This window comes from Oncorhynchus masou, chromosome 6 (assembly GCF_036934945.1).
Source record: "Oncorhynchus masou masou isolate Uvic2021 chromosome 6, UVic_Omas_1.1, whole genome shotgun sequence".
NCBI lineage: Eukaryota > Metazoa > Chordata > Actinopteri > Salmoniformes > Salmonidae > Oncorhynchus > Oncorhynchus masou.
In genome coordinates this window covers 31,473,982-31,486,742 of record NC_088217.1, presented here as the reverse complement: position 1 = coordinate 31,486,742, position 12,761 = coordinate 31,473,982, and the positions used below count along the sequence as shown (strand labels likewise).

The window sequence follows — 12,761 nt, the reverse complement described above, 5'->3', positions numbered from 1 at the left end:
ATTGGTACACCCACACAGACAGCGTGGTGAAGAAGGAGCAGCAGCGCCTCTTTAACCGCTGAAGAAATTTGGCTTGTCACCAAAAGCACTCAAACTTTTCCAGATGCACAATCTAGAGCATCCTGTCGGGCTGTATCACCACCTGGTACGACAACTGCTCCGCCCACAACCGTAAGGCTCTCCAGAGGGTTGTGAGGTCTGCACAACGCATCACCGGGGGCAAACTACCTGCCCTCCAGGACACCTACACCAACCGGTGCCACAGGAAGGCCATAAAGATCATCAAGGACCTCAACCACCCGAGCCACTGCCTGTTCACCCCGCTATCATCCAGAAGGTGAGGTCAGTACAGGTGCATCAAAGCAGGGACCGAGACTGAAAAACAGCTTCTATCTCAAGGCCATCAGACTGTTAAACACCCACCACTAACATTGAGTGGCTGCTGCCAACATACTGACTCCACTCCAGCCACTTTAAATAATGTAAAAATGTATGAAAAATGTATCACTAGCCACTTTAAACAATGCCACTTCATATAATGTTTACATACCCTACGTTACTCATCTCATATGTATATACTGTACTCGATACCATCTACTGCATCTTGCCTATGCCGGTCTGTACCATCACTCATTCATATATTTGTATGTACATATTCTTCATTCCTCTACACTTGTGTGTATAAGGTAGTTGTTGTGAAATTGTTAGGTTTGATTACTCGTTGGTTATTACTGTCGGAACTAGAAGAACAAGCATTTCGCTACACTCGCATTAACATCTGCTAATCATGTGTATGTGATGATTCATAGACAACGCGCATTTCCTATTGCTTTCTCCTGAAATTTCTAACCTCTTTCTCTCTTTTCTTCTCACTCTCTCTCTATGTCTGCTCGGCCACCAATTGCCAGGGTGACACAGAAAAACCTGAGAAACAGTCACACGATGCTCTCTCAGAGAAAAAGTGCATCAAAATTAATTAACACCAAGGGTAAGCTGGTTTTCGGGTCGACAATCTGCCCAAATCATTTTCCACCATCTCCATTTCATGTGGAATAGCTGGAACAGACTGGCTAAGTAGCCCCGAGACATGGGAAAATGAAGGGAGCAGTATAGAAGAATTCTCTATGGCTTGAGGTTCACTCTACTTTGGCCAGCGCATGGCCAACAAGTCACACAGCCAATTATCACATCGAGCTTTGTCTGCTTGGCATCCTCGCCAGGCAGCAGAATGGATGTGCCCTGCTAATCAATGGCACCACAGAAGAGAAGTTATTATGTGCTTCCCTCCCTCTCACAGCAGATTTGTTAGAATGAAAGAGGACACTTGCCAGGAAAAAATCCAATTAATAGTTCATTTTGATTGCTGCCTAGTTATTCAATTTTTATAAGCCATCTCCAATTAAACAAATTTTTACTCTTATACACCAACACAAACTCACAGAGAGTCGACAGAGAGGGTGTCACGACCTGACCTTAGTATTCTTTGTTTTCTTTATTATTTTGGTTAGGTCAGGGTGTGACATGGGTGATGTATGTGTTTTTTGTACTGTCTTTGGGTTTTGTATGTTTATGGGGTTGTTTACTATCGAGGTGTTTTTATGTCTATGGTTGCCTAGATTGGTTCTCAATCAGAGGCAGCTGTTTATCGTTGTCTCTGATAGGAAACCATATTTAGGCAGCCATATTCTTTGGGAAATTTGTGGGTTATTGTCTATGTTTTAGTTGCCTGTGTCTGCACTTATCATATATAGCTTCACGTTCGTTTTGTTGGTTTGTAAGTTTGTTTAAGTGTTCTTCGTCTTATTAATGAAGATGTATTCATCTCACGCTGCGCCTTGGTCTCCTCCATTCAACGAACGTGACAGAGGGTTGAGGTGCTTCTAGCTCTTTGCAGTATTTTTTTTTTTTTTATGTATTACAGTTGAAGTCGGAAGTTTACATACATTTAGGTTGGAGTCATTTTTCAACCACCCCACAAATTTCTTGTTAACAAATTATAGTTTTGGCAGGTTGGTTAGGACGTCTACTTTGTGTATGACACAAGTCATTTTTCCAAAAATTGTTTCCAGAAAGATTATTTCACTTACAATTCACTCGATCACAATTCCAGTGGGTCAGAGGTTTACATACACTAAGTTGACTGTGCCTTTAAACAGCTTGGAAAATTCCAGAAAATTATGTCATGGCTTTAGACGCTTCTGATAGGCTAATTGACCTCATTTGAGTCAATTGGAGGCATCGCTGTGGATGTATTATTTCAAGGCCTACCTTCAAACTCAGTGCCTCTTTGCTTGACATCATCGGAAAATTGAAAGAAATCAGCCAAGACATCAGAAAAAAATTGTAGACATCCACACGTCATCATTGGGAGCAATTTACAAACGCCTGAATGTACCACGTTCATCTGTACTCTGACGTAGAAGTCCGTCACTGGCCGCGGGCAGCATTTGGTACTTTAATGCACGCACACATTCATCACTCCTCCCTGCTCTGTTATCAGATAAGTTAACAATGTGGGTCGACACACATTGTTAACTTAACTTCTCTGTCTTAGTACATACATTTCACACTTATGTCAGTGTTCATATTTAATATAAGCAATATTTATTATACTTATCGATGAGCGTGTTTGTTTGTTCTGTCCATCTCTGTAGCTTCCGGGTATGCTGGATAAGGACCCGAGCTAAGGGAATTGGGCTGACTTTGTAGTGCCTGTCCCAAAACGGCTCATTAATGTAAATTAGTATATTGAAAGACACTGTCAGTAGTGATGTAATTTTGTAAATGTTAGGTTGTGATTTTGTTTCACAAACGTGTTGCAATGTATATACTTTAGTATGTTTAGTTAAATGGAAAATGTAGGTTTGTATAGGTAATTGCTTAATTAATTAGTGTTCATTGTTCTGAGGGGAGGGGCTAGCCCTACAAAATGAGCCTCTCTTTCAGTTCATGGAGAGGCATTTTGGATTGAGCTGTGGATGGGGTAGCATTGTTTTTAGCTGGCCCATAAGGTATATGTTTGATGGCAGTAGAGTTGTTTTTGTTCCGGAATCACTTTATATAAACACCCTTGCACAGAAGAACTTTTGCGGCTCCACCATCTTTTTTTATTTTGATAGAGGTTAGGTTTTCCAGTATAGCCTTCTGGCCTAATCTACGTGTACAAACAATAGTACGCAAGTATAAACACCACGGGACCACACAGCCATCATACTGCTCAGGAAGGAGACGCGTTCTGTCTCCTAGAGATGAATGTACTTTTGTGCGAAAAGTGCAAATCAATCCCAGAACAGCAGCAAAGGACCTTGTGAAGATTCTGGAGGAAACCGGTACAAAAGTATCTATATCCACAGTAAAACGAGTTCTAAATCGACATAATCTGAAATGCCGCTCAGTAAGGAAGAAGACACTGCTCCAAAACCGCCATAAAAATGCCAGGCTACAGTTTGCAACTGCACATGGGGAAAAAGATCGTACTTTTTGCAGAAATGTCCTCTGGTCTGATGAAACTAAAATAAAACTGTTTGGCCATAATGACCATCGTTATGTTTGGAGGAAAAAGGGGGAGGCTTGCAAGCCAAAGAACCCCATCCCAACCGTGAAGCACAGGGGTGGCAGCATCATGTTGTGGTGGTGCTTTGCTGCAGGACGGACTGGTGCACTTCACAAAATAGATGGCTTCATGAGGATGGAAAATTCTGTGGATATATTGAAGCAACATCTCAAGCCATCAGTCAGGATGTTAATGCTTGGTCGCAAATGGGTCTTCCAAATGGACAAGAAATAAAATAAAAGCTGAAATAAATAACTCTCTACTACTATTCTGACATCTCACATTCTTAAAATAAAGTGGTGATCCTTCTGACCTAAAACAGTGAATTTTTACTGGGTTTAAAAGTCAGGAATTGTGAAAAACGGAGTTTAAACGTATTTGTACATAAACTGTACATATATATTTTTTGTTTTATTAAATAATAATAAATAATAATGGCGGCACGTGTACAATGCGAGGCTCAGCGGCTACCCAGATTTTGTGAATTAGCAGTAATTCACTCAGTACAGCCCGACAAGAGCTCCTGTATATTGGAACAACATGCACAAAGAGAGTTTTTGAAATCTTACAACTTCCACTCGAGATCGCGAAGACGCCCGGGAGGCTGAAACATCGCAGAGAGGAAGTGTCCGGAGGCGGCGTTGAGATCATAAACAAAGGCGAGGAAAGCAGAGTGGCCTACAGGCTAGGTAAATGCTAACCTCACATCGGCTTTCACTACCTAGCCTTTTCCTCGCTAACGTCCGGTCACTTGTGAACAAAATGGATGAAATACGACTAAGAATCATCTCACAAAAAAGGATTATGGATTGCAGCGTCATGATTTTCACAGAAATGTGGCTAAACAACAGCATACCGACAACGCTATTGGTCAAGAGGGGCACAACGTCTTCAGGGCTGATCATACGGCAGGGGACTCTGATAAGACCAGAGGAGGTGGTCTGTGCATTTATGTAAACAAAGCATTATGTACAGACAGTAACATAACCAGGAGTTACTGCTCAACCAATTTGGAGTACTTGATGATTAGGTGCAGGCCTTTCTACTTGCCTCGGGAGCTTACGTCCATTGTTGTTACTGCAGCCTATATACCTCCGGATGCTAATGCTAAACTAGCAATGAAAGAACTGCAGGTTGCTATTAGCAAACAGCACATCCTGGTGGTGCTTTTATTGTTGCAGGGGATTTTACTCAAATCTGATTTTTTTCTCTCCAAAATTCCATGTCTCCTGCCCCACCAGAGGAGGACCACGTGTATACAAACATTCCGGGGGCTTACAAAGCCATTCCTCACCCCCCACCTGGGACAGTCTGATCACCTTTCCCTGTTCCTACTCCCCAAGTATTTATCCCTCATTAAACACATGAAACCATCAGTGAGGACAGTCAAAGTGTGGCCACAGGGGTCAGACTCATTACTACAGCACCAGTTTCAACATCAGACTGGAGATTGTTTACCACTCAGGCCACCCTTGACTCCCATACGGACATTGAAACATATGCTTCTTCCGTTCTGGATTACAACATCGGCATCAACAATGTCACCACCCATAAACTAATAAAGACCTTCCCTAACCAGAAGCCTTGGATGAACAGAGAGGTCGGACTACTGCTAAAGGCACGCAACGCTGCTTTCAGATCCGGCATTGCGGAAGCCTACAGCTCATCCAGGGCCAACCTGAATAAGGGTATCAAGATGGCTAAACATGACCACAAAGTTCAGATTGAAGAGCACTTCAACAACAACTCCAACCCTCGATGCATGTGGTAGGGCATCCAAGCCATCACAGACTACCGGTCAAAAAACACTACCCCCACAGCCAACGACGTCTCCATCGCTGACGAGTTAAACATGTTCTATGCTCACTTCGACAGGGACAACAAAGATCCAGCCATCAAAAAACAATCAAGGGTTTTGCCACCAAGTACTAAGTCATGTTTTGCAGAAGGGTCAAATACATATTTCCCTCAATAAAATGCAAATCAATTTATAATATTTTTTCTGGATTTTTTTGTTGTTATTCTGTCTCTCACTATTCAAATAAACCTACCATTAAAATTATAGACTGATCATTTCTTTGTCAGTGGGAAAACGTACAAAATCAGCAGGGCATCAAATACTTTTTTCCTTCACTGTATGTGAGAATGCTGTTGATTGACTCTAACTCAGCATTCAATACGGGTATTCCCTCTAGGCTGGTCACCAAACTCCATGACCTACGGATCAGCCCCTCTCTCTGTGACTGGACTTTGGACTTCCTAACCAACAGACCCCAGTCTGTCAGGTTTGACAACTTCACCTCCTCAACCCTGAACCTGAACACCGGTGTGCCACAGGACTGAGTGCTGAGCCCCTTCCTGTACTCCCTCTTCACCTACGACTGCGTTCCTGTACACGGTTCCAACATCATTATCAAGTTCGCAGACAACACCACGGTGGTAGGCCTGATCAGTGACAATGACAAGTCAGCCTACAGGGAGGAGGTCAAGCACGTGGATGCATGGTGCGCTGACAACAACCTGGCCCTCAATGCAAAGAAAACCAAGGAGCTCATTGTGGATTACAGGAAGTCTAAAAGCTGCAGCCACACCCCAGATCTCATTGATGACACTGAGGTGGAGCGTGTGCCCAGCTTCAAATTCCAGGGTCTCTACATCTCTGAGGACCTCTCCTGGACCCACAATAGCTCAAACCTGGTCAAAAAGGCACAGCAGCGCCTGTACTTTTGAGGAGGCTGAAGAAGGCCCGCCGGTCTACCAAGATCCTGGTGAACTTTTGCCGCTGCATGGTCGAGAGCATTCTGACTAACTGCGCCACAGTGTGGTTTGGCGGAAGCTCCGTGTCCAACCGAAAGGCCCTGCAACAGATGATGAAAACTGCCCATCACATCACTGGTGCCCAGCTCCCTGCCATCGTAGACCTACAGCGCAAGCGGTGTCTGCGTATGGCACGCGACTTCATCAGCGACCCTTCACATCGGTGGCGGTGTTAGAGGAAGGACCTAAGAATTGTCAAAGACCCGAGCCACCCCAGTCATAGACTGTTCTCTCTACTACCGCCTGGCAAGCGGTACCGGAGTGCCAAGTCTAGGACAAAAAGGCTTCTCAACAGTTTTTACCCCCAAGCCATAAGACTCCTGAACAGGTAATCAGACTATTTGCATTGTGTTCCCCCCAACCCCTCTTTTACGCTGCTGCTACTCTCTGTTTATCATATATGCACAGTCACTTTAACTATACATTCATGTACATACTACCTCAATTGGGCCTTACTAACCAGTGCACCCGCACATTGGCTAACTGGACTATCTGCATTGTGTCCCACCACCCACCACCCGCCAACCCCTCTTTTACGCTACTGCTATTCTCTGTTCATCATATATGCATAGTTACTTTAACCATATCTACATGTACATACTACCTCAATCAGCCGGACTAACCGGTGTCTGTATGTAGCCTCGCTACTGTATATAGCCTGTCTTTTTACTGTTGTGTTAATTCTTTACTTACCTATTGTTCTCCTAATACCTTTTTTGCACTATTGGTTAGAGACTGTAAGTAAGCATTTCACTGTAAGGTGTTGTATTTGGCGCACGTGACAAAAACTTTAAATTGATTTGATTCACGGTACTACTGGACTCTAACATTGCTTTGCAAAATCTGATTAAGGACATCTACCTCGGTAACCTCATTGCTGCTATCCCTGCATTTCAGTTGCATGCCTTCATTGCATTCATTTGCCTTCATTGCACATTTAGACCTGCCATTTGCCTTTATTGCACATTTATACATCCCACTTAATAACATACATTGTACTTAATTGTTTCACTTGTACTTATTTGCACTCTTTTATTTGCACTTCTGGTCAGATGCTAACTGCATTTCGTTGTACTGTACTTGTACTAGTTCAATGGCAATAAAGTTAATAATCCAATCTAATCTAATACAGCTGAGAAGAACTATTGGATATCAGAGCAGTGGTAACTCACCAGCACTAACAGCATTACAACCAGGAATACAAATTTCCAGAACCGGATCCTTTGTTCACACCCCACAGGGCAATTGAATGGATTCCAGAGGCCGACCCAATGAAGCAATGAAGTGGTAACGCAGGGTACCGTACTAAACCACAAATGACCTCTAAGTTCCGCAGCATAATCGCAAAACGTTTAGTGGCGCGACCACTGTATGTGACCAATAAAATAAATTTGATTTTGAGTCCTGCATTCGGTCGGAAACCTACGGTTCCATACAGTTGACCCGCCCAAAACATCAGCCGGCAGGTGGAATGAAAACATTATTTCAACCTGCAGGTCGGCTCGCGGTTAAGTCTTTTTTTAGAGGGTCGGAAACCTTTTAAAATCTCATCAGTAAGCTAAGGACCCTGGGACTAAACATCTCCTTCTGCAACTGGATCCTGGACTTCCTGACGGGCCGCCCCCAGGTGGTAAGGGTAGGCAACAACACGTCTGCCACGCTGATCCTCAACACTGGGACCCCTCAGTGGTGTGTACTTAGTCCCCTCCTGTACTCCCTGTTCACCCACGACTGCGTGGCCAAACACGACTCCAACAGCCTCATTAAGTTGTGACCTGTATGCTCTCATCGGCTGGCCATCAATACATATTCGTCGTCAGACCCACTGGCTCCAGGTCATCTATAAGTCTTTGCTAGGTAAAGCTCTGCCTTAGCTCACTGGTCACCCTAACAACACCCACCCGTAGTACGCGCTCCAGCAGATATATCTCTCTGGTCATCTCCAAAGCCAACACATCGCCTTTCCTTCCAGTTCTCTGCTGCCAATGACTGGAACGAATTGCAAAAATCACTGAAGTTGGAGACATATCTCCCTCACTAACTTTAAGCATCAGCTATCTGAGCAGCTTACTGATCGCTGCAGCTGTACACAACCCATCTGTAAATAGCCCATCCAATCTACCTACCTCATCCCCATATTGTCATTATTTACTTTTTTGCTCTTTTGCACACCAGTATCTCTACTTGCACATCATCATCTGCATATCTATCACTCCAGTGTTAATTTGCTAAATTGTAATTACTTTGCTACTATGGACTATTTATTGCCTTACCTCCTCACACCATTTGCGCACACTGTATACCGACTTTTTCTATTGTGTTATTGACTGTACGTTTGTTTATTCCATGTGTAACTCTGTGTTGTTGTTTTTGTCACACTGCTTGGCTTTATGTTGGCCAGGAGGTTGCAGTTGTAAATGAGAACTTGTTGTCAACTGGCCTACCTGGTAAATAAAGGTTAAATAAAATAAAATAGTTTGCTGATGACACAACAGTGGCAGGCCTGATCACCGACAATGATGACACAGCCTATAAGGAAGACCTGGCAGTGTTGTACCAGGACAACAACCGCTCCCTCAATGTGAGCAAGACAAAGGAGCTGATCGTGGACTACAGGAAAAGCGGTCCAAACAGGCCCCCATTAACATTGACTGGGCTGTAATGGACTGGGTTGAGAGTTTCAAGTTCCTTGGTGTCCACATCATCAACAAACTATCATGGTCCAAACACACAAAGACAGTCGTGAAGAGGGCACGACAACACCTTTTCCCCCTCAGGAGACTGAAAAGATTTGGCACGGGTCCTCAGATCCTCAAAAAGTTATACAGCTGCACAATCGAGAGCATCTTGACCGGTTACATCACCGCCTGGTATGGCAACTGCTCAGCATCTGACCATAAGGCGCTACAGAGGGTAGTGCGTGCGGCCCAGTACATCACTGGGGCCAAGCTTCCTGCCATCCAGGATCAATATACTAGGCGGTGTCAGAGGAAAGACCAAATAATTGTCAGAGACGCCAGTTGCCCAAGTCCGACTGTTTTCTCTGCTTCTACCCCCAAGCCATAAGACTGCTGAACAATGAATCAAATGGCCACTGGACTATTTACATTGACCCCTCCTCCACTTGTTTTCTACACTGCTGCTACTCGCTGTTTATTATCTATGCATAGTCACTTCACCCCTATGTACAAATTACCTCGACTAACCTGTACCCCCGCACATTGACTTGGTACCGGTACCCCCTGTATATAGCCTCGTATAGTTATTTTATTGTGATACTTGTAATTATTTTTTGTTTTTTTTTGGTAAATATTTTCTTAGCTTTTTCTTGAACTGCACTGTTGGTTGTATTCGGCACACAAATAAAGTTTGATTTGAAAATAGTAAAAATAAAGAAAAACCCTTGAATGAGTAGGCGTGTACAAACTTTTGACTGGTACTGTGTATACATTTCTTTAGGAACTCAATTGGGGTGTCAACTTACTGTTGAGAGCCAGAATAGTAGAATACACAAGGTACAATTTACAAATTTGGTTGCGCACCAGCAGTTTTTATCTTGTTATATCAGTCAATCAATTAGAAAATGTGAGCTGACATTTTTTAGATTTGTAAATCTACAAGTCTAGCCAGCTATCTAAACTTGTAGTAACCATGGTTGAATTCCCGACCACTGGACACCCATTGATTTTGTTAGTCACTCTCACTCAGAGAGCATCTTAAAAACCGCAAATAAAATCTCTGTCATTTGGCAAAATGTGAACAATTGCAGGAAATTAGCTGCAAAACAGTTTTGTTGTTATCGTTTTCCTAAATTTTCTCTGCGTCCAATGGCAAAATGTGTAGAATTGCAGCAAACTTGCCTTAAAATGCACAGTTTTCTCTATGCCCCATGGCAGAATGTGTAGAATTGCAGGAAATTAACTCACACATTTTTCCTCTGTGCTGTCAAGTGTGGGACCCCAAAAATGTTTTGCCCTAAATTCCACTTTGGTTCCCCAAAAGGCTAGGGAGACCTCTGACTGCTATGTGTACATAGCCCACCAACTACCTAATCCCCATATTGTTATTTAGTTTTTTGCTACTTTGCACCCCATTATCTCTACTTGCACATTCATCTTTCACTTCAGTGTTTAATTGTAAATGAGAACTTGTTCTCAAGTGTAGCAGGTTGGTAGTGGAAAAAGCATTAATCTGTGTCAAGTCAAGCGAGACAGCTGTCTTGGCAGATGCCTCAATCATTTCACAAGGAGGCCTACAATTACCTGCTATTGGTAATTTCCCTGCATCAGCTAACTCCAAATGACAAAAACCCAGCAGTGAACTAAGCAGAAGAATGCATTTCTCCAACAGTGGCAACATGGCAGGAGCTGACATGGGTGATAATTATGATGAACATCAGGAGTGTGTTGGTGTCAAGGTTTTGTTTTTAACTTTGTCTGAAGAGCAGAGTCACTTACTCATAGCATCTGCCAGCGAAGATGTCGGAGACGGAGCTGAAAAAACAGAGGAGAACATACCATTTATAAACTTCTCAGAGCGTCAGTCAATCATCCCAGCAAGGCATCACCTCATTGGAACAGCAGTGCAGCAGCATCCAATAGCAATGCAGTACAAAAGTAACACACAGACAGAGAGAAAAAGAGAAGAGAGAGCGAGAGAGTCATTGGCACCAATACCAACAGGCTATGAATAGGACTATAACACTCCTGAATCTGTCACTGATGTCCATGGGCTTTCACTTCTCTTAGCTCAGCATTTATTACACATACAGCCTGCCACAAGGAAAACCTCTGTAAAACGTTGCTAAACAAGTCATGCCGCTGAAGGACATGGTGACTCGGAGCTCTGGGTCTGGGAAAGAAAGGGCCTAAGCTGTAGGATTTATACCAGTCAGGGTTCTTGGCTGACTGAACCTGGGGGATGATATGGGATTCAGATATCAGCATGGGGCACACAAATAAGATAAAAGGTCAACCCAGCTTTCAGGAAATGTTGGATCGTAAGCAAACAAGAGGAAAGTTTAGATACAAAATATATTTTTCTGATCATTGCTTGACAACCATTTTCAGGTCTTGACATAGATTTTCAAGTAGTTTTAAGTTAAAACTAACTTGGCCACTCAGGAACATTCACTGTCTTCTTGGTAATCAACCCCAGTGTATATTTGGCATTGTGTGTTAAATTAATTTTTCAGCAGGACAATAACCTATCTCCCAGTGTCTGGTGGAAAGCAGACTGAAACAGTTTTTCCTCTAGGATTTTGCCTGTGCTTAGCTCCATTCCATTTATTTTTTATCCTGAAAAACTCGCAAGTCCTTAACCATTATAAGCATACCTTTAACATGATGCAGCCACCACCATGCTTGACAATATGGAGAGTGGTACTCAGTAACGTGCTGTATGGGGTTTTCACCAAACATAACACTTTGTATTCAGAACAAAAAGTTAATTGCTTTGCCACATTTTTTGCAGTATTACTTTAGTGCCTTGTTGCAAATAGGATGCATGTTATTCTGTATAGGCTTCCTTCTTTTCACTCTGTCAATTAGGTTACTATTGGGGAGTAACTACAATGGTGTTGATCCATCCACTAAACTCTAAATGTTTTTAGGTCACCATTGGCCTCAGAGAAATCCCTGAGCAGTTTCCTTCCTCTTTGGCAACTGAGTTAGGAAGCACTCCTACATCTTTGTAGTGACTGGGTGTATTGATATACCATCCAAAGTGTAATTAATTATGCTCAAACGGATATTTAATGTCGACTTTTTTTTACCCATCTACCAACTGGTGCCCTACTTTCCAAGGTATTGGAAAACCTCCCTGGTCTTTGTTGTTGAATCTGTGGTTGAAATTCAGTGCTTGACTGAGGTACCTTGCAGATAATTGTATGTAAGAGGTACAGAGATGAGGTAGTCACTCAAAAATCATGTTAAACACTATTATTGCACACAGAGTGAGTCCATGCAACTTATGTGACTTGTAAAGCACATTTGTACTCCTGAACTTATTTAGGCTTTCCATAACAAAGGGGTTGAATACTTATTGACTGAAGACATTTATGCTTTTCATTTTAAGGAGTCGCTAGAGCGCGATGGGACAAGGACATCTCTGGAGAGACCTGACAATAGCAGTGCAGTGACGCTGTGAAGTGACGCTGTGCAGCGACTCTCCCCATCCAACCTAAAAGAAAATGTGCCGTTTCGTCACACAACACAATGCCACAGATGTCTCAAGTTTTGAGGGAATGTACACTTGGCATGCTGACCGCAGGAATGTCTACCAGAGCTGTTGCCAGATAATTGAATGTTCATTTTCCTACCATAAGCCACATCCAATGTCATTTTAGAGAATTTGGCAGTACGTTCAATCGGCCTCATAACTGCAGACCACA

At 43.0% G+C, this 12,761-nt stretch overlaps 1 protein-coding gene across 4 annotated transcripts in view; it reads right to left on the bottom strand.

Annotated features, from left to right (window-relative positions):
* Positions 1-12,761, bottom strand: part of LOC135541893 (E3 ubiquitin-protein ligase RAD18-like) — a 111,048-nt gene that overhangs the window by 14,405 nt on the left and 83,882 nt on the right. For 2 of the 4 annotated variants that reach the window (XM_064968377.1, XM_064968379.1), the window contains exon 12: positions 10,828-10,863. The exons of 1 other annotated variant lie outside the window; for it this stretch is intronic. In XM_064968377.1, coding sequence (XP_064824449.1) covers positions 10,828-10,863 — 36 coding nt within the window. Of the gene's footprint in view, positions 1-10,827; positions 10,864-12,761 lie in introns of those variants that run through there. One more of the 4 variants, XR_010456005.1, reaches the window with a different exon arrangement.